This window comes from Gopherus evgoodei, chromosome 2 (assembly GCF_007399415.2).
Source record: "Gopherus evgoodei ecotype Sinaloan lineage chromosome 2, rGopEvg1_v1.p, whole genome shotgun sequence".
NCBI classification, from domain to species: Eukaryota; Metazoa; Chordata; order Testudines; family Testudinidae; genus Gopherus; species Gopherus evgoodei.
Window position 1 is genome coordinate 234,519,928 of NC_044323.1, and position 23,169 is coordinate 234,543,096.

Here is a 23,169-nt window from a genome sequence, read left to right on the forward strand (position 1 = left end):
AATACTCCCATTTACTCTTGCTACTCAGAGAGGTGACAATTTTTGGAAGGGTCTACAAGCAAAAACTTGAAGTGAGGCCTCCATGTCATTTCTTTCCATCCCCTGACACTCTCTTTCCACTATTCTTCCTGGATGTCTACACCACATGCATGCCTGCAGATTCCACTCACACCCCAATGTCAGTGCATACACCTGTGCACCAATCCCACATCATCACTACAAGCAGTAATACACAACCCTACATCATTAGCATCCACACCAGCCTTCATATATAATCCATAGGGTCAGCTGCACTTTCTTTATCTTATACAAATGAGGGCCTGATCCTGCAATTAATTCCACATTAGGAGATACCTGCACGCATGCAGAGTCAATTGCTAGATCAGGGTTTAGCTGTGGTAGTCTTCAGCTGGACAAAATAAAGATGTCCCTGTGCATGAATTAAGTCTCTACCCCATTTTTACTCTTCCAAAATATTCATGGGGAGAGGAGGGGTGGGAGGATGAGAATGTCCACAGCTTTCAAAGTAAGAAAGCTAGACTTTTGACATCCCGGCTGAACAGACCTGTAAGGTCAAATTCAGTGCTGACTTATACCTTATGTACTCCACTGATGTCATAACAGCTTATGTGATTAATGTAAATTATATACATTTGACATAAAACATTTTGGCTCCAGAAGTCATCAGATGACTTGTATTTCAAACCTCATGTTGTTGTTTTTACATTTAACTTTCTGGAAAGGAAACATTCTTTAGTCCCAGAAGGAGAGAGTTGTCATGGAAGAATGCAAAGTGAGGTGGATTTTATTTTGCACTGAACATAAATAAGGATGGTAAAACTGACAGTGGTGCTTTACCCATCTTTATTAGTAATTACAGGAAAACAGAGACTGCTTCTGAATAAAGTGGAAATGTCAGAGGGATTCACATTTAATGGAATAGTTGTAAATACTTGCAAGATAAAATGATGAGTCAGGCTCTTAGATTTGTTTTAATTAAACTTTTATCTTATGCTAATTTGTTTCATGAGTCCAAAAACCTGCTGTTGAACTAGTCTTCAGTGCAGTATAAAAAATCAGCAATACCTGATTGTAAGTTTCTTGCCATTATTAATTAAGTTGGTATTCACCATAATGACACCGCCTAGGGAAAAATTTCATTTTAATAAACATGACATAGGTACCGCTCCGTGATTTTCTTTGCAATTTAGCATCAGCTAATTTACGAGGGAAATAAAGAGTTAGCAAGGTGTCTAATTAAAAAGAACTTTTTTTTATTTCTGGGGTCTAGGGTAGACCCTAAAACAAAGTTTTTTTAAAACAAATCATGTGATGGTTCCTTTAAAACAGACATTGAGGCTTGGGTTCCATAATGGCAATGAAGCCGCTTGTGGTTAGTGGTTACCTTATTTTCCAGGGTGTTTTCTTTTTAATTGTGAAGAAATGCAGTATTGGTGAAAGGAGCCAGATTGATAGCCCTGAATACTGAGATCTCCTTCTGATTATCTACGGGACAGTTACAGCACAGACATTAGCTAGGAAAGCTTCTGCACATGGTCCTGCCAATGTAACTGTACCCTGACCTACAGTTAGGGATGAGAAAAGACAGATTAATCCTAATGCCCATTCATAACCATGGTGATGTGGAAATTCCCATTAAGATCTTGGAAAGAGACCACCAAGTTTTTCAATATTTTTAGATTCTGGTCCTTCAGTAGCTACCACATAAGTAATAAAGCCCAGATTGTAAACCTTCCTGTGTGTCTGTATAGATTAATTAGAGGGTGTAAGGGGACCCCTTCTTCTCTGGGCTTCCTACCTATATTCATGGGTTGCAGCTCTGAAGGAGTAAAAGGCAGGTACTCCAGCACAAGCACACCTTCCATGTGCATAGCTATTTCAATGACAAAGCAACAAAAGCAGGGCTGGTCAAAACTGCATTTGATACAAAAATTTTCCACAAAGCAAAATGCACTGCAAGAAGTGTGGAAAATTTCAATATTTCCTTACAATGCCGAAAACCAACATATTTCAATTCAAAATGGTTAAGCTCTGCCTTAGGGGAGTTGTAGTCTTGGTGCCTTTTGCTCCTGTTCTCCTCTAGGATGGACTCACTGGAAGACAGCCACACTACACAATGCACCACTTTCTGCCCTCTCTAGAGGGGTGGGAAGAGGATGCATCACAAAAGTCCCAGGACAAGATGCATCATGGGAGATGTAGTCTGGCCAGAGATCTCAGTCCCTAATGGGGAATGGGTGCATAGGGCATCCAGGACTATAACTTCCATGAACACTACAGTGACATTTTGAATTGAATTATTTCAGGTTTTAGTCAAAATGATTTGTAGAAAAGTTGAAAATTTTGTGGAAATAAATCTTATTTTCTCAGCAGCTCTAAATCCTTCTCAAAGCTCCTGAACACTAAGTAATAGGGGTATATTATAGGAGTCCTGAGCCATGGTGCATCTTGGGTGATGTAGTCTATCCAGAGATTTTAGGTTTTGTGCTGGTCTAGTCAGAGCATCTCTTCTGAAAGTCCCACGTGATGTGATTGTTTTATATTAGTGAACTGCAAAGTAAATAGTTGTCTTAGAATAGGAAATAAGTTACCAGTATTTAGGCATAGTAGCTATTTGACTGTCCATCTGCACTAGTATATTAATTGCAGTGAATATATTTTATCTAAATCAAGAGTCAAATTCTGACTGAGTCTGTGTTGATATAGAAGGCAGAGGGAGATAGTGAAAGGAGAATCCTTCATCCCTTTGAAATCAGAAGAAATTTTGTCCAAATAAGGGCTCCAGGACTCAGCCCTTAATTTGTATAATTTTGCTTGAGTACAGGGAGGGTGGAAATATCTACAGATATATTAGTGCAAAAACCATGGAAGCCAGTGAAGTGTTTTGTGTTATCCTTAGAACCAGCCACCAATTTCCAACAAATACCTCAGTCAGTATTAATCTTAATAGCCTGGGCCATTTCCCCCCACTTAACAAAAAAGAACAGATCCCATATGCAACCTAAATTCTTAGACATCATAGAATGTCATTAGACATGTAAAGTCAGCCTGTTTATTCAGTCTATATATTTCATTGTTTAATATTATTTAATACTACGTTTAAGTATAGGATGCATGGTCTACTAAATACTATTAAACATGAGACAATGATATTAAAGGCATAATTTTAAAAGTATATTTAAGGCATGCAAGAGGAGATATTATTAAGTTAATGGTATAAGACTAAATTCCCCACTGGTATAAATGCCAGCAGAAGTATGTTCACAGGCTTGTGTCTGTATGAAAGATGACAGAGTGCCTCCAGGCCAGCAACCGTACTCCAAAACAAGGGTTGACCAGTGGAAATTGGCCGTATTGTCTCCTGATGGTGATTTTACAGTGCAGCTCCTGTGGAAAATAAAGCTGCACTCCAGCCTCAGTGTAAATTGAGGAAGGAGCACTGATTTCACTCTAATGGAGACATCTCTCCTTTGGCGCAGTTAGGGTGACCAGATGTCCCGATATTAGAAGTTTGTCTTATACAGGCAATTATACCCCCCTCTGAAAAACAAATGTCCTGATTTTTCACACTTGCTATCTGGTCACCCTTGGCGCAATGGGCTTTCTAAGCTCAGGGGACAGTCTGGAAGTGTATTTTACAGCTCCCTGCACCAGCCTTGCTGAACTTGGTTTGTAGATTAGAATCATGTAATTTAACAAGACATAAATCACTTTTATTGCCACAAGAGGGCACCTCCTGTCATTTAATAATTGTACAAAGGAAACGACTTGTGTCAGTCCCTCAAAAGGGAGTACAGTCTTCCAAATTACAAAGCAGATATAAACATGAGCAAAATAAAAATACTGACTCTGAAACCCCCCTCCTTGAGTTATGAATGGGACCCAGTTATCATGTCAACAGACTTGATATATATATATATATATATCGTAACTTTGATACCAGTATGTTGTGTTTTGGGTGGGCCTGGGCATGAGCTCTACTGTAGTATGATCTGGTCATAGGGAGAGAGCTCCCTGCAGGTCTCACTTCTTTTCCCACCAATTTTTTTAAATCTCTGTAGCATCTCAGAAGCTGCTGCACCTCAAAAATATAACCAGCTCATGTTAACTTTTAGAAGTGCAACTCTTGGAAGTCAGAGTTTCAGGGTTGACTGCACCTTTGACAGCGCCTAGGCCCCGGTCTTCTTTGAGGGCATCCACTTAAAGGTTTCAGGCTTCCTAGCAATCCCCTCTCTCAGGTAGAAACTAATGTCTCCCTACCTCCAGGCTGGGGGTTTAGGCTTGCAGTCCCTCTGCAACTCACTGTGACATATATTCCCCAGTCTGTCCAGCAATTGTGGTTAAGTTTTCTCCAGGAGCTACAACAGTGTATACCAGTTACCAACCAGCCTTCACAAAGCAAAATACATTTATTGTTAGGACAAAAGCATTAAAGAGAAAACATACAAAAATACAATAAAAGTTCCTATACACATGTTAAAAGCTTATCAGAGGTCATCCATCAGCCTTATGGGGCCCAGGTAGGTCAAGGACCTTCCAACTTTTCTGCAAAGGTTGTTGTGACCCTCCTTGGATAAAATGTCCTTTTCATTTTCTGATCATAAAGAAGGTGTGTGTCAGTTTAAACATAGCCTTTTTATACCAAAAGCCCGTTCTTTGTCTGTTGGTCTATGGAACACCCAGCTTGACCGTGTACACGCAAACCACACCAGAGGGAGATAACTCTCTAGAGCTGTTTACAGTTTCAGCAACTATCCTTAATCACCCCCACTATTTTTAGCTCGTGGAGGAGTAGTGGTAACCCTCCCCCGCTGCAGTTGCCAACAATCCCTGCCCCACAGTGATACATTAAACCATTCATAAACTTAAGACAATATGGTCCCCCAAAGATACTGCATATGGGTGCAGTATCTGTGAGAGTGACATCAAAGTGAGAGGAAAATACTTTAAATATTTTATGCATTCTTCCTGTTTGGAAATATGTCAGGTACTTAAATACCATGGTGTTGGGTGCAGTAGAAATGGAAAGACAGAGCCAAGTGCTTTCCTAGCAGAGACATAAATAAAGTTATTAGAGAGTCAAGGTGGGTGAGGTAATATCTTTTATTGAACCAACTTCTGTTGCTGAGAGAGGCAAGATTTCAAGCTCACACAGAGCTCTTTTTTAGCCCAGACCTGGAAAGCTTCTCTGTTTCACCAACAGAAGTTGGTCTAATAATAGATGTTATCTCACCCACCTTCTCTCTCTAATATCCTGGGAACAACTCACCTACAACAACACTGCATAAAGAAAGATAGGTAACTAGCTCAGCTCTTTGCTAACACAGCTGGTATTACGTGTGGAAGGTTGTAAAGGTATTTCCTTGTATAAAGCCTTATAGTGTTGATTTGATTCCAGCTTGAAGGAGAATTAAGGTTTTTTTGCATTCAGATCCTTGTATCCGATACAATAACAGGAACAATATAAAAACCTGAACAGAATAGTTAGAAACAGAGAAAATTACATGTGCATTCATCCTCCACTGAGAGGCCTGGGGATGATTCTAGCTAGTTCTACAGTGAAGCATAGAGAAAATTTAGGAATAAAATTGCCTTCATTATTCTCATAAAGTTTCTTCTTTGGTATAAGAAGACAGTGGTTGTTTCTGTAATTCGATCTGTGATCATGAATAGATGACAAAGTTGTAAAAAAGCCTGAGCTCTGTCTATGCTATCATTGTAGTCAATGGAATTTCTCCAGAATTTGTCACTGGTGTAAATGAGATCAGAATCTGGCCCAGTGTGTGCATGTTGAACTGTAAACATGTGGACACTCCAGTTACCCTATTACCACCTCTATCATACACTAGCCAGGTTAGTGTTTACAATTTTATGAATGTACCAACTTCTATCTAGACATAGTAACATGGTATCCGGTACTTTCACTTATCTAATTTCATTTGGTATTGACATCAGTCACTGTCTCTAGACTTACACTGCATTTCCCATGAGATCATAGTAATGGTATTAAGTCCATTTCAAGGGAATAAGGGAAGTTTAACACTGTGTAAAAGCATATATGAAGAGAAATAGCTGAAGCACAGGTTCAGTAGCTACTCGACAGCAATTTGTAAATGGATCAAAAGTTTCAAAAATTGGTGGGGTTTTTATTCAAAGCATCAAATGAGGTCAGCCCACTTTAAAGACCAACCCCCTGCAATTTCATTATTTTAAAAACGAGGGGCCCAAATTCACAGTTGTTATACACCTTTAGTCATTTACATCAGAGCAAAGTGGATCTAAAAAGCTACCAGATCCAAACAGTAGCATTTTAAACCCAATTTGCACCTGTGTAAAATATTGCATGTGGTATAGGCAATGCTGAATCAGGTCCAAAGATTGCTTTTGCCTGGAGCTTGGCAAAAGGGCGTTTGAAACTGACTCTATTCAAAACCACTATTGTTTTCCCATTCTGTATTTCAGAAGGCTGCTCCTATTCTATTGGAGCTCCTGAATTTCTTTTACTTTACTGTTGTTAGGGTTTCTGAAAGCCCACCTCCTACATATAATACCTTGAGGTATTTACTGATTCATGAGATCATCAAAAGATGTTGTATAGTATTTCCCTTCCTTTAAGAAAGGTAATTTTGAGGGAATTGAAAAGTTGTTATATTTGATACATTTGCTTTAAAACTGATTTATGTGTGTTTTTAGCATGTATTGATTTTCTGCCCAGAGGGTTTTGTAACTGACAAGGTATCAATGCCTAACACATATTAAATAAAATATAAAACAGAGTCAGCCTTAACTACAGCAGTGCCATGTTAAGGGAAGTCTTCTTTTTTCTCTCTCATTAGAGCGATACTTAAGGGCCTCACAAAACTTCCTCTGACTTCAGTGGAAGCAAGACTGGGCTTGTAATCTCTACAGTTAAAGAAAAATTATGCCCCTTTTCCTCAGATGGAAAGTCAAAAAGTTTGAGAGGTAAGAAGCCCATGTCTTTACAAATTAAGTGTAAGGTGTATTTTAAGGGTGACATCCTGGCCCTATTTAATGCATTGTGACTTTTGCCATTGACTGCAATAGGACCAGCATTTTACTCTAAAGGTAAAATTACTCCAAGTGTTACAAATGTCAATACAGCCATGTGAATTAGCTCTACCGAGAAAAGGATGTTTATTTAATATTTATCCCTATTTAGGAGAATATTTATTATTTTTCTTTCAAAAACTCTCCCATTCACTTTGCTGCCATCTTTCAGATCTGTCTTAGAAACCTGCCTCTTTCTGTAATCTTTGCACCATTAACCATGATCAGTTGCTATAGAGCCTCACACTGACATCCTCTCATTTAGCTCATGCTACAGTAAAGCTGTAACTAACAAGACTCAGGCCAGACCTTCTGCTCAGAACAAAAATGCATCAACTAAAATATTTTGTAAATATTTATAGCAAAAACGCCCTTTTTCTTCTCTTTCTTTCATGTTTAAGAAAACTGGCTCTGAAATATCATCCTGACAAGAATCCCGACAATCCAGAGGCTGCTGAAAAATTTAAAGAGCTCAATAATGCTCATGCAATACTGACTGACCTGTCCAAGAGAAATGTATATGATAAGTATGGATCATTAGGGCTATATGTGGCGGAACAATTTGGAGAAGAAAATGTTAATGCATACTTCATGCTTTCAAGCTGGTGGGCAAAGGTGAGTGGGTAAAATAAAATCCTTTATTCTCTTTTCTAAAATGTACTGAGCAAGCTAGGAAATCATGCAGTCTTCTAACCTAGTTTGGCCCTGGTTCTGCCAAGTGTTCCATGAGTGGACCTTTACAGTCATGTGGAGTCCCATGGGAGTTCATGGGGCTCTGCATGGGACTAGGAGTCCCCCGATGCAAAACAATTTTGAGGATCAGGGCCTTAAGTCATAGAAGCTTCATTAAACAATGGCATGTCTTGAATTATTAGAAACTGGCAAAAATATAATTAAGCACCTCTCCAGAAAAGTGCTAATGAAGGATTTTTCCTTTAATTTACTAAATAATTAAATACACTTCATGTCAGGTAACACTTAGAGACATAAATTATATTTGAAACTGGAGCTCCAGGTTAATTTTGATTTTCTTTTCAGTAATGACTAAATAAAAATGACTCATTGCTCAAAAATGAGAAGTCCTACTTGTATGACAACCAGCTAATAAGTTACCGTACAAATTTAGCCGTGTTCTTTGCTATATATAGCACACAGCATACGTAAGCAATAATAATACATAACACAGTGTGTGATTATGGTGTCATATACGTGCACCTTGGGTACATTGTGAGGGGGCAGGGGAAAGGAAGTGGAAGAAGAGGTGAGAACTGCAGAGTGGAGGAAGAGAGCAGGAAAGGGAGAGCATGATACCTCAAGTCAGCAAATTGAACAAGGAAAAACCCCTGGTGGGGGTTCTGATGACATAAGAGCTCAGTTTATTTGGTTTATTATGTAACTGTAATCCTTTGATATTTATGTATATATTGCAAACACTAGCATTGCAATCAGTGTGTCAGTGACTGTAACAAGCCTATGACATCACAAATGTGGAAAATCCCACACTTTGGATTTTATTCTTACTGCTATTTCCAGCAACAAAATGTTGGGGCAGCAAAGAGTCCACTGGAATAAATAGAAAAATTATCTTTATGTGAACCAAATACACTGTAATGAGAGGAGAAATGACAGATCTGATTTAGGAACATGAGAATCTCCATCCTGGATCAGACCAGTGGTCCATCTAGCTCAGTATCCTATCTCCAACAGTGGTCAGTGCAAGGTCAGTTCCATGTGTCTGGGAAAGCATACTTTAGATTCTACTTCCGGTGGGAATAGAAGCAGCTCAAATACAAATTAATGGACTACATTTTCAAAACTAGGCAGCTAAGTCATATTGGCAAAATTTGTATCCACACCAGCAAAAACTGAAGATGGACCTGAACCACATCTCCATTCTGAACTCCCAAGACTTTACAGCTGGCCCCTATTTCTCTGGCAGCAAATCTGCACCGGCTGTGGCTGCTGACTCCTGCTGTGTCCTGGACTTCCTTTACTACTGATTGCTTCTGCTACTGCCAGCTGCTGTGTCAATCTTCTTTCTCTTTGCTCTCAACTACTCTCTCCTCAGCCTCCTCATCCCCATCTCTGAGCACAGGGAGTCATTGGCTAAAAAGGGAGAGAAGAGAAGAGACACTGATAAATCTGCTAGCAGCAGCATCAGATGAGCCACTCCCTTGACTCAGATTACGTGAATATGGATGTGAAATGGATGTGGGTATAGGAACAGAGACAACAACAGCTGTAGCAACCTTGACCAACAAGAAGAGTAGAGAAGAGCATAGAATGCAGCTGAAAAGTCTTATAGGCTTATGAGGGCAGGGAAAGCAATTGCTGGGTTTGTTTTGGGCTGCTATGTTCTGGAGGTATGGAAGGATTTGTTATGGAGCCTGTGTAAAATTCATTACATTGCATATTGCAGAACCTCCTATGATAAATGTACAAAAATCTGAGGTACTTATGTATCATCCGTCCCAGATTGTCATAGGGTGGTCTCTCCATCGCCACTAAACCAAAGTTTTCCCATTTCCAGAGTATAAGCAGATCAACAAAGGCTCCTCTCAAGTTGAGTCCAGCCATTTCCCCATGTGCCTAGCCCTCCCTTTCCTCTTCCACCTCTTATACCCAATAAGCTAGGCCCTGCAGTGAATGAGTCTTTTTCGGACCTTATAATGCCACTTATTGCCATAGTGTCTGTCCCAGTGACATCTGATCCCCAGTCTGATTCATACTCCTGTAAAGCCAACAGGAAAACAAGTTAGTGGACCACAGTTCTTGCTGGTTACACTCGTCCTATACTTCTCATGGCCCTGAAAGGCAGTGTATCCCATCATACTCACACACACTCAGAAGATACTAAGTGGTGGCACAAGTCATTAAATGTAAGGAAATGAAAATTAAAGGTGAAGTGTAAAGCAAAAATGACTGTTGAGTTAAGCCCAGAATTCTCTGAAGGCTTAACCAAGCTGGGATAGTGGGGCCATTTTACACAGAAAAAAAGCTTTAACTAATATTTCATAATTCCATTTTTTCCCTTAAAGGCTTGTCTATACACAGTGATTGTGCCACTTTAACTACATCGGGTTGAAATCAGTATAGTCAAAGTGGTACAACTCCATAGTGTAGACACAATTATACTAGTATAAAGGTGCTTACACTGACATATCTTATTTGCATAAATTTAGGGAAATAATCTATACCGTTTTAAAGAACCTTTATATGAGTATAACTGCATTCACACTTGGGAGTGTGTGTACCAATTTATTTCAGTAAAAAGTCACACCCTAACCCAAATAGTTAAACCAGTACAAAATCTAGGTTTGCTGTGAGAGAAGGCACAGCATTTTGAAATAAATTCAACTCAGCATAAATCTGGCCAGTGTTTTGAAAACATCTGGCGGTATTTGTGCGCTTAACCTGCTACAGGTATTACCATTGGCCTTGAGCCTCAACACTTGCTCAGATGGTTAACTTTAAACACATGAATCATTCCACGGACTGCAAATGGGCCATAACTGCACCCATACTAACATTTCATCATTTAATTCACATAGTCACTTCCATGCTATTAACCTGATATCTATCCTCACACATGTCACAATCCTGCAATGGATTTGGGGTGGGAGTGAGATTGTTTTATTATTAATTAATATTATTATCAAGCCATATATTTTATTTTTTGAATACATTAAACTATTGATGAGAGCACTTTTCCTGAGTTAAGCTGCATGTGTTAAATCATTCTTGACAGTGGCCTTTTAACTATAATCTAAGGGCTAAATTGAGCCTCCTTGATGAAAGCAGATTTGTACCTGAAGGCCATAGGATCTGCACTGACCAAGGAGTCCTGATTCTCCTCTACATACACCTGAGTAACTTCACTTGATTTATGCCAGTATGTGCGAGAGGAAAATTAAATGTTTAATCTTAGCCACTCCAGCCTTTGGACTCCTTATTTTGTTTCTTTTTTCTCATATACTTGGCTATTATCAACAGTCCATCAGTGAATAAAAATTTACACAGTGATCTACTGTAATGAGCCATTTTTAAGGGAGGTGGGGGGTTTGCACTATGTTTGGAATTTCTGGAAGGCCTCACTCAGCACTCACAACTGGGGCCAGATTTGCAAGAGCCCAGCATATTGGGTACATGTTGGGTGCTGAACCCTTGAAAATCTAGCCATAAATATCATAATGACAGAAGTGGGTGGGGTGGCGAGTGCTCTGGAAATCTGGCCCATATTTAGGTTTTTGAATGGCAGCTAAACTCTTGACAATCTGGCTCCGATTGTGGGTGTGGAGCACTTTACTCCTGGTGGAATTCTGCACCACTGTGTGTGCACAGAATTCATGCCCCACCCCCCAATGACTTTCTGATAGGGAAGCAAAGGGAAGCTGTAAGAGCAGTCATTCACCAGTCCCTAGCTGCACAGGTACCTCATTTCAAGCACCCAGAGCAGCCATCGGAGAGGTAAATCACCGCAGGTCTAGAGACACCCCAGGTACTGTCTCCTACCCTGAGCTGGGATCAGCTGCTAGTCCCGTGTGGGTCGGAGGCTGCGGAGGATGGGATTTCCTCTTCCCCTGCCAGGAGTGGTTTGGGCTGTGTCAGACCCACCCCCAGAAACCTCCTCCAGCTGCAGGAAGCTCAGCATTGTCCCCTGCTTCCTGCCCCCATTTCTCCTCAGCTGCAGGGGGAGGGATCACTGTATGTGGAGCTGCTCCCCAATCCACCCAACCCCCATGCATCTGAACCTCCCATACCCAGAAACCCCACCAAGCCTCTCCCCATACATGCAGAACCACCTAGCCTTCCATACTCAAACCCCAACCACTGAACCTCAACCCCTGCCTCTGGACCCCCAACCCTGCACGCACACTGCCCCCCCACTAAACTCCCTGCACTCAGACTCCCATCCTGATGAGCCCCATGCCCCAGCACCACCCTGAGCTCCCACATCCAGAACCCCATGCCACTTACCCCCAACTAGCTGCACCCCAGACCCCCAGTCCACCAAGTCCCACTCTCCCAGCATCCAGACCCTCCTGCTGAGCCCCAGCCATTTTCATCTGCAAGCCCCTGCAGAGTCTCATTGCCTCTGCGAGCCTCTTTGCATCCAGATCACCCAACATGGAGACCCCCCACTGAGCTGCCTGCACCCAAATTGTCCCATGCAGAATTCTCTCACCCCACACCTGGATCCCCCTACACTGAGCCCTTCCACATTTGTATCCTGCCTGGTTGAGCCTGCCTGCCCCACATCTGGTGCACCTGGTGCAAAGACACAGGGCCTCACGGTGTTTCTGGGGTAGGCCCAGACCTTGTGCTTTGTCAGGGTTGGGTGTAGCCTCACCACTTAGTCCATGTCCCAGGGGTGGGGCTAGGGAGGCCTGTGCTTCCCACTGCCATGCTGGTGCCTCTGCATTTATTTATTGACAAATAAAGCTTGCAGAATTTTAAAATATTGTGCACAGAATTTTTAATTTTTTAGTGCAGAATGCCCTCAGGAGTAGCACATGCAAATCTGGCCCTGAGCTCTTTTGAAAAACTGACACTATGTGCTTTTATGTCTGTTACAAACTGTCATTAATTAAAGGAAGTTCACGTGGTAATAGGGGTTTCTCCCCCATTTTATCTAGGCCCTGTTTGCAGTTTGTGGCCTCTTGACAGGCTGCTACTTTTGCTGCTGCCTGTGCTGCTGTTTCAATTGCTGTTGTGGACAGTGTAAACCCAAGCCACCAGGAGGGGAAGAACATGAGTTCTGCATGTCTCCTGAGGATTTGGAAGAGCAGATTAAGACAGACATGGAACAAGGTACTGCTTGTAGAGACTTACTATATAGTGAAAATATACAAAACCATTAAAAAAGAACTATTGATCAGGTCCTCTGTTGGTGTTAACTGGTGTAGCTTCATTGATGTCAATGGAGATATGCACATTTACAGCTGCAGGGTATATGGTCCTACAAATCTTCTATATGGCAACTAAGTCAAAAGCAAAGTACAGTAGAACCTCAGAGTTATGAACACCAGAGTTAAGAACTGATCGGTCAACCACACACTTCATTTGGAACCATAAATATGCAATCAAGAAGCTGCAGAAACAAAACAAATACAGTACAGTATTGTGTTAAAAGTAAAGTACTAAAAAAGGGAAAGTTTAAAAAAAATTTGTCAAGGTAAAGAAATTTTCTATGCTTGTTTCATTTAAATTAAGATAGTCAAAAGCAGCATTTTTCTTCTGCACAGTAAAGCTTCAAAGCTGTATTAAATCAATATTGAGGCGTACACTTTTGAAACAACAACCATAACATTTTGTTCAGAGTTACGAACATTTCAGTTATGAACAACTTCCATTTCCAAAGTGTTCATAACTCTGAGTTTCTACTGTATATTGCATATAGAAATGACAGTTTCTTTGAATCTGTTATTGTCTTGATTACGCAAAAGTGTTGTAGCAGTATCAGTCCCAGCATATTGCAGACAAAGTGGGTGACATCATATTTTATTGGACCTGCTTCTGTTAGAGAGAGCTTACATAGAGCTCTTCTTCGGAATGGAATCAATTAGACACATGGATATTAAAGATCCCATGACACTTTGTGTAGGAGAGGATATTTGCTATATTGTGAATGACCTATATATCCTATTTTACTGCTATGTCATGTGCTGTGCCTGATCTGCTGCTTTCCTCCACAGAGCTATCTGAATGCCAGTGGGCTTGATTGTGTAACCTTTATTTATGTAAACAGTCCTATAAACTTGAATAGGTCTACTCACTTGAGAAAGGGCTGCAAATTAAGGCTTACTCTTTTAAAGTGGTGTGGATCTTTTATGATAAGGGTTATAAACGTATTTTCATTACCTAGAACCGCCATGTCAAAGCACACACCTGCCCTGTAGCACTCCCTTCTGGCCAATTGTGGCTCTGCAGTAGTGCTGCCTCCATTTCTCCTTTACTCATTCTTCTTTTAAAAAGTCCACACAGGCCAGATAGTCAAAAAATTCCTCTTCCTGGGGTCCAAGTTATTTACAACACAGTCTTTCAAAAGAAAACTCAAACTTTCAAAATCCCAGAATTGACCAAGAAGGTCTTTCCACGCTTTAGCAATTCATTTATTTTGCTCCAGCACACTGATTTCTGACAGTGCTGAGATACTCGTTTCCCATTTATTCAGAATGTTCACTAATTTGCCAGTTTTAAAAATGAATACAACATAGATTTGGATTTTGTAAAGCCAGATTTCACATGGAAGGCCTGAAATAAACTAGAACTTTTCCAAGTCTCTTATCCCTCTTGTCACTTTTGTTAAACTTTTCATAAATCAAAAGCAACAGTATAATTTCAGTCAGAACTGCTTCTATTTTATATTAACAAAGCAACAACAACGACAAAAATCAAGAACAAAAGTAAGGTCTCTACGTGACAGGACAATGAATGCATTTCCTCTGCATCTAAATACAAATAGCATCTGCCTCTTCCTTTACATTTGCACGTCAAAGAAAACAAGCGATAACAGACACAAGCTGCACACACAAGTTGTATGGATACTGGTTGAAAAGATGTAACTGAATGAAAATGGCATAGGTTGGTACTAGCATTGGCTCTTCAAGCAGGCAATTCAAACTTGATTGTCCTAGATAGGCAGATTCAGACTTTTCTCAACCCCCATAGGTTTATGTAAGCTAGCTTCTAGATCCGGGGTCAGCAACCTTTCAGAAGTGGTGTGCCAAGTCTTCATTTATTCACTCTAATTTAAGGTTTCACGTGCCAGTAATAAATTTTAACGTTTTTAGAATGTCTCTTTCTATAAGTCTATAATATAACTAAACTATTGTTGTATGTAAAGTAAATAAGATTTTAAAAATGTTTAAGAAGCTTTAATTTAAAATTAAATAAAAATGCAGAGCCCCTCGAACTGGTGACCAGGACCCAGGCAGTGTGAGTGCCACTGAAAATCAGTGCCATAGGTTGCCTATCCCTCTTCTAGAGAAAGGTTCCATCAGGTAATTCAGAAAGCAAATGTAAATTCTCCTGCAGCAGGCTGTTTTGGAAGAAAAATCCACATTTTGAGCCAAATTCCTTATAGGTTGCCTGCCCACAGTGGGATCACTCTCTCTAGTAATTAATCTCTTTGTCTCTCACTGTTCTCAGCATAAATAGCATCATTCAAAATTGTGCTACAAGGTCAAAATGTAGCTCCTCAAACCAAAGCCAAGGTTTAACTAAATAATTTATTGTAGTGTTTTTACATAAGAAGTCCTTTCTTTTCCAAAGAGCTCAATATGCAAAAAATACATGATTCTTGGTTTACTTCATGATGTCTATCTCTGAGTACTGTGCACATTATCAGCCAGCTTATCACCACATCTAGCAGTTCCTGTTGCGTTCAGTGGGAGTGCTAGATGCTGAGTAGAGTTGGGTGAGAACTGGAATTTCTGTGTCACAGGAAAGTCCATGATTTTGAAAATTGTTTGTGTTGCAAAAATGTCAAATTTTGAAATTTCCCACATTTAATTTTGATAAAATCAGAATGATTTGTTTGGATTTTGACTTTATCTTTTGTTATTTTTTTTTATAATATACAATAAATTTCTAAAGGAAAAATCAAAACATGCCATTCTGAGTATGTGGGAATAAAATGAATTTTATTTCTGATTGATATGTCCCCGTAGAAGGTTTGGTTTTGACAAAACAGCATTTTCTGATGGCAAAACATTCATTTGGAAAATTTTCAAACAGCTCTAGTGCTGAGCTACTTTGAACACCTGGCCCTGTGGGATGAATCTTGCAACCTTTACTCCTATGAGTAGTCTCAGCAAAAAAACTAAAGAAATTTATCCATTAATAAGGTTTGCAGGACCTGCCCTTTACTCTTATTATAGTCAAGAGACTGATTTCTTTCCACTAGCAGAAGTTCTAATAACTAGGGACCTCATCCTGCTTCCACTGAAATCAGTGATAGTTTTGCCTTGATTACTACAAGATTGGACCAGTTTCTAAATGTTTTAATGTAACCATTATACCCTAAAACCAACATATTTTAAGAGTTAGAATAAGACAATAAATAAAAAGTATATTGCAATGCATACAGTAACCACACTGTTTCAAATGCTTTGAGAAAATGCGCAGCAGAAGAGAAGGAAGTAATCATTTCCGTACAGGTGGGACCTATGCTGCTGCTTTGGAGCCCAGTCACGCAGTGTTCTCACTCACATAAACAGTTTCATTTAAGTTAGTGGGCCCGATTCTGCTCCCATTGGAGTCAGTGTCATGTCTCCCACCGACTCTCCTGGTGCTGAATGAGGCACTGTTTGAGTTTGGACTGCTCATGTGGGTAAGGTGTCAGGTACTTGGTATGTTAGACTGTGATGATGTTCTCCAACTGTTTGTCAGTGGGTTTTTTCCCTGGCTGGTTATCATCATAAGAACAAAATGATACATTTTGAAACAATGTTCAATTTTACAGCAAATGTAATCAGAAAAGGGGAGCAGGGGGGAGGGGAAGAACTGGAATGAGCTGAACTACTTTCCAGATTCATAAGCAATAAGTATTTAGCACATCATTGTCTCCTCCGCACTCCATATGATATCAACGTAGGCGAAGAGCGAACATGAGCTATCTATAGAAAACAATTTCAGCTGTGAATTCTGCTGCACCTCCATTCTGCAGCTCTCTGTTAAAAAGCTGTATTTGTATAGCTTATTATACCCTGGGTATCCACTCTGATGACACCCAGAATAAATCCTAGAGGTGTGCAGACAGCAAAGTATTTGGATAAGCTGCTAGCCTCCTGAAGTGTTTTCAGATTAGTTCGAAACATGTAGTACATTTCTAATAGATCCCCCTCTCTTGTAGTCACTGAGTTCCTAACCTTGAAGTGCACTGTTTCTGGTTGCAAATGACTGCCCATAAAATTAAAAACCTCACACACACACAGAAAACCCTATCAACTTACATGAAAATCCAGAAGATATTTTGTTTTTCTAAAAGGCCTTAAAAATGAATTTGAACTCCCAATCTAATCTAAACCAGAGTCATGTTTTAAAAAGTAATTGCTTGTAAACATTGTATAAGTGCTAATAGTGAGAAATAGTGTCTGTTTTTGACCTTGTGTTGAAATATGGAATTTTCCATACAGAGAAGCTGCTTGCAGTCTAATCACTCTTGCCTTTCACCTGACAAAATCAAACTCGTTCCACAGCCACTGAGGTGATGCCGTCTGGCATGCAATTAGATGCCTGCTCTTGGTTGAGTTATTACCGTATGTTATGTTTTGTGTCCATAATTCATCCCATTTACTGCCCAGAAAAAAAAAATCACAACAGTATTCATGTTACTCCCAGTCCCAAAGGACCAGTCCCTTACTCCAACTCAGTTGCACTTTAGATGTTTGTAGCCAATCCTATAATAAATTAACTAAAGATTTATTAACTAAGAAAAAGAAATATGAGTTATTTACAACTTTAAAGTGGGTAAACATACTGTGACAGGATGGATCACAGAAACCCTCTTGGGAGCTGCCAACTGATATGCCAAGACTACCTCTGCTCCTGTTTTCCCTGCCAGCTAAGGATTCCAGCACCCTGTCTTGCTGAGCCAGACACTCCCGTCTGCTCCAACACAGACCCAGGGTCTCAATTACCAGCCCGAAAGCTGCAGGTTTACCTGAAAACAGCTCACAGAAGTGTGCTTGTCTTTAGCACTCAGATAACCAACTCCCAATGGGGTCTAAACACAAATAAATCCATTTTACTCTGTATAAAGCTGATGCAGGGTAAACTCATAAATTGTTCACCCTCTATAACACTGATAGAGAGATATGCACAGTTGTTTGCTCTCCCAGGTATTAATACATACTCTGAGTTAATTAATTGGTAAAAAGTGATTTTATTCAATACAGAGAGTAGGATTTTAGTGGTTCCAAGTAGTAACAGACAGAACAAAGTAAGTCACCAGCAAAATAAAATAAAACATGCAAATCTATGTCTAATCAAACTGAATACTGATAATCTCACCCTCAGAGATGTTTCAGTAAGTTTTCCCTCAGACTGGACACCTTCCAGGCCTGGGCACAATTCTTTCCCCGGTACAGGTCTTGTTCTAACTCAGGTGGTAGCTAGGGGATTCTTCATGATGGCTCCTCTCCCCTTTTTGTTCTGTTCCACCCCTTTATATATCTTTTGCACAAAGCGAGAATCCTTTGTTCCTCTCTGGGTTCCCATCCCCTCCTTCTCAATGGAAAGACACCAGGTTAAAGATGGATTCCAGTTCAGGTGACATGATCACATGTCACTGCAAGACTTCATTGCCCACTTGCCAGCACACACGTATACAGGAAGACTTACGGGTAAAACACACCCATCTGCAGACAACGGTCCTAGTTAATGGGAGTCAAGATTCCAAACCACCATTAATGGCCCACACTTTGCATAATTACAATAGGCCCTCAGAGTTATATTTCATATTTCTAGTTTCAGACAGAAGAGTGGTACATTTATACAAATAGGATGATTACACTCAATAGATTAAAAGCTTTGTAATGATACCTTACAAGAGACATTTTGCATGAAGCATATCTCAGTTACATTATATTCACTTATTAAATTTGTATAAAACCATATAGACTGCACAACATCACACATACACATACAAATAAGTTATAGTCTTAGGTTCCAAAAGGTAATAGAAGCTGTCTTAATATACAAGCTCTAGGGATAACCCAGACTAAGCAGCTGGGGATTCCTTGCTTATGCTTAGAAATGTTGCCCTCCCAAAGTCCAACGGGCATAGAGGTAAAAATCTCTAACAAGAAAAAAAATGTATCTCCCTGCACAAGGGTTTGCCAGGGCTCGATTCTCTCCAGGGCGGCGGGGAGCCACACCGGTTCACTACACACAGTTGATCCCGGGGAATTAGTCCAGCCATGGGGTCGCCCTTGCTGTAGCCGGCAGAAATGCGGTCAGCCAGGCCCTGGGTCAAGGCAGGGCAAAATGTTATGTCAGGGTACTGGCCCTCAGTCAGGGCTGAGCAAAAGTAGTACACCAGTATTAAGCCCAGGCCCTAAATCAGGGCAGGGCAACAAATGCTGAGTCAGGAGCTCAGGCCCTCAGGCAGGGCTGAGTAGTAACAATAGGCTCCAGCCTCCTCAGTCCAGGGAGAGGGGGAGTCTGCCACCCAGGAGTTGGGCAGCAGGGGGGACGCAGGCCCTCTCACTCCACTGCATCCCAGCCCAGAGCCCTAGCAGCGGTCAAAGATCCACTGCTTAATCAATGGGGATCCTGGCTGCAACACACCGACATAGGGCTCTGGTAGTACTGCAGCCAGACTGAGGTCGGCCGCCCCTGGGCTACTTCCACACTCCCCCTCAGGCCCTACCTGGGTCCTGGTGTTAGCCTCTGGGGGATCCAGGAGCATGGGTTCGTTGGGGCAGGGGTTGGTCAGCAGGCCCAGCAACTCCTCTGGATAGCGGGCGCAGGGCAGGCCCAGCCAGTCTAGGCGACTGCCTTGGGCCATGGGAGTTTCCCACTTGTGGGCTCCGCTAGGGACATCTGCTCTTTCCGGCGGTTGGGCTCCTACTGAGTTCTGAGGGCCAGTCTTTATAGTTCCAGGCCACCGCCTGACTCTCTGGGGGGCGGGCTCAGAACTCTGTAGCTCCACCCACTCTGGCCTCTGGATGGGCTCTTCCCCCTCTGGGGTGGCAGGGAGCCACACCACCTCACTACACTCCCTCTCCCCAGAGTTCAAGCTGATGGGATGAGTTCATGCACATATCTCCTTTTCATGGAGGACTGGCGGAAGGACTTCGTTCTTTGATGTTTCACAATAGGCTCATTTGGTTTCAATGAGCCATCTTGGTGGGCAGGAGCTAACATCTGCTGTAGGAAGCAAGCATTTTACATTAACTAAAGCTTCTTTCCTGTTGAACTTACACAATTACAGAGAAGTACAATGCAAACACTGTCACCTTATAACATGGGGCACAGATGTTATAAGTGAGATTAATACATGCAGCATCCTCCAAGCATTTCATAAAGTCTAAACAATAAACACATTCTTATAAACTTAGCATCTCTTTTAACAATACTAACATACTGGTGAGCCAGACTGGTTTCCAGCTATGTATTGGTCACTATTCAGTCGAGGCCTAAGGCTCTAGGCAGGAGTTGGCACCTGGTCTGCCAGCCTTACAGCCACTCTAGAGGCATATACTTATATCATGACATAAAAGCATCATATTGAGATTGCCCTGCCTTTAAGAGACAGATCCTGAGCCCTGCACCAGCTTGAGGAGCTGTGCCAGGGAGATTCATAGAAGAGGCAACTAAACCTTGTATGTTGTAGAAACTGAACACAACAATCTGTGGGCTGACTGCAGCTTTCCAAGGACCTAGCTTTTCCCCACCACAGCCCCTCTCACAAGAAAGCACAAGCATCTTTTTTACTGATGTATTTTGAAAGCAAAAACCAGAATCTATACTGAATGACAATATACAAAACATTAGGAATTAATCTAGTTATGTGAATCTTTGCCAGCCCCAAACTGTTTTGGACAGTAGTTCTCAAACTCCTATTGTAAATGTGTTACATGGGATTTCAAAAGACAATTTATCATTTTAATATAGCCTAGTGGCCTTCAGAATGTATATAATTTTATTTCTACTGAATATATGCCTGCTCACTGCTTTTCATTTTAAGCCTCATTCTTTCTTTCTCTACCATTATCTTCATATTCTTGAGATCTAATTCAAGGCTCAGTCCTGAAAACATTATCAGTAGGGCCCTACCAAATTCACAATCCGTTTTGGTCAGTTTCACAGTCATAGAATTTTAAAAATAGTAAATTTCATGATTTCAGCTATTTAAATCTGAAATGTTACCGTGTTGTAATTGTAGGGGTCCTGACCCAGAAAGGAGTTTTGTGTGGTAGAGGGGTGTTGCAAGGTTATTATAAGGGGAGTTGTGGTACTGCTACCCTTAATTCTGCACTGCTGCAGGCTGCAACACAGCCTTCAGAGCTAGGCAGCTGGAAAGTGGTGGCTGCTGGCCAGGACCTCAGTTCTGAAGGCAGAACCGCTGCCAGCAGCAGTGCAGAAATAAAGATTTCACGGTATGGTATTGACACCCTTACGTCTGTGCTGCTGCTTGTGGGGTTTTGCCTGCAAAGCTGGGTGCCCGGCCAATAGCTGCTGCTCTTCGGCCATCCAGCTCTGAAGCTGCGCAGAGATAAGGGTGGCAATACCATGATCCCACCTAAAATAACCCTGTGACCCACTCCCCACAACTCCCTTTTGAGTAAGGATCCCCAATTTGCGCAAGTCTGGTCTCCCCTGTGAAATCGGTATAATATACGGTAAAAGCACACAAAAGGCCAGATTTCACCGGGGGAGACCAGATTTCATGGTCCATGGCGCATTTGTCATGAATTTGATAGGGCCCTAATTATCATGGTAGTATTCACTATAGTCAGTCTAAAGAACTCACAGTAGTAATCATTACACTCAATAGTATTTGCAGGAGAAGGCACTTAGATTGTAAATGTTAGGGGCAAGGATCATGGTCTTTTTAATCTCTGTAAAGCATCACGTAAAATCATGGTGTAATAATAATAATTAATAAGCAAACTGAAAAAAGAGTATGTTGCACACTGGTTTATATAGCAATATAACTTCCTATGTGAACATTCGGGTAAAGTATACACAGGCTTAGTGTAAGTATTAGTAAACATAGAATTCTGTTTAGTGTGCTTACGGCTGTTTAGAGCTCTATCCTGCAGCCTTACTCATCCAGGATTGGATCCTAAAAGGGTTGTAGATGAAAGCTTGTTTGAAAGATCATTCTACAATACACTAGATTTTACTATTTTTGCTAAGTCATTCTATCAAGAAAGGCAGCTTGACTTTTGTATCAAATCAACGGTGCTTAGAGGGGGTTGTTTTTTTCTGTTTGATTTAGATGGAGAAACTCCAATCATACTTCAGCCGACAAATGCAAATGAGAAAACTCAACTAATCGGAGATGGCCATCGCAGCTATCGCACAGACTCATAAAGCAAGAGCAAGTACAGTCTGATTGCAGTTTGCTCTCTAAGTAGGAATGTCACAAAGAGGGTTCAGAAAAGCTAATTGAAAAGCATGGTAATTTTTTTTCCATATTTGTATTTGATTTTTAAGTTAGGCAAAGATAACTTGAATATAATTTCCTGTGGATGCAGACTCTTTAACTCACAGGGCCTTCAAAATGAACATTCCCATCCTCTGTGTTCTGCACTGAGATACTTACCGTTACCATACTATTATACTGATTAGCATATTGCCCTTGAAGGGGGTTAACACTTTTGAGCTCAAGCTATCCTTTCAATACAATAATATTCCTCTCTCTCATCCCTCCTTAAATGGAACTCCCTTGTCTCACCTAAGCAAGGACTTTCTCTGATTAGGGCTTTGAGTCCACTCAAGAAGGCACCAGTTCTGTCATTGTCTGACAATGTAATGTTCTTAGTTTGCCACCCAGTTTTAGGGTAGAGACTGCATTTATAATCCTATTGCTTCCTTTGAGGAAACAATGGAAGTGTTTTCAATAGACTGCAAAGGAACGGTAGGTATCAGGAAGGGTCTGACTTTGCCAAAGAGGAGTGTTGCCTGACAGCACTAATCTGCCTAGTAGACTGAAGCTTGCTGGGGATAGGACCAGAGCAGTAAAGAAGCTGAGCCAACTGATTGGCACAGGGCATGATTACCACACCCAAGAGCTTAACAATCAGAAGGCAGTTCAACCTAAACCCAGGAGACTAATCTCCTAACTGAAATGCATATGATCTCTGTGTCTTGATTTTGTGCATGTGCATTACAGCACCTGCACATGAGCAGAAGCAGGAGACCGGCAGGAAAATACCACACAGATGTGGATGGTTGATGCTCCTATCTGCCAGTTGTAAGACTTGGCAGCAGCATTTCTCACTCTTCTTGGACTGACCAATCTGAGACACATATCGAAGTTCTGTTGTTGTTGTTTTTAATTGGGAGTATGCCTGTGACCTAATGCAACCCTTGGCTCCTCCACCTCCCTACCTTTTGGCTCCC

The 23,169-nt window shown here is 41.1% G+C and overlaps 1 protein-coding gene across 2 annotated transcripts in view; it reads left to right on the forward strand.

Moving 5' to 3' along the window:
- Positions 1-22,398, forward strand: part of DNAJC5B (DnaJ heat shock protein family (Hsp40) member C5 beta) — a 42,472-nt gene extending 20,074 nt beyond the window's left edge. The window contains exons 1-4 of one of the 2 annotated variants that reach the window (XM_030549574.1): positions 6,898-6,984; positions 7,491-7,704; positions 12,726-12,900; positions 22,043-22,398. In XM_030549574.1, coding sequence (XP_030405434.1) covers positions 6,944-6,984; positions 7,491-7,704; positions 12,726-12,900; positions 22,043-22,137 — 525 coding nt within the window. In that variant the 5' untranslated portion in view covers positions 6,898-6,943 and the 3' untranslated portion in view covers positions 22,138-22,398. Of the gene's footprint in view, positions 1-6,897; positions 6,985-7,490; positions 7,705-12,725; positions 12,901-22,042 lie in introns of those variants that run through there. The other variant, XM_030549573.1, reaches the window with a different exon arrangement.
- Positions 22,399-23,169: the final 771 nt, after the last annotated feature.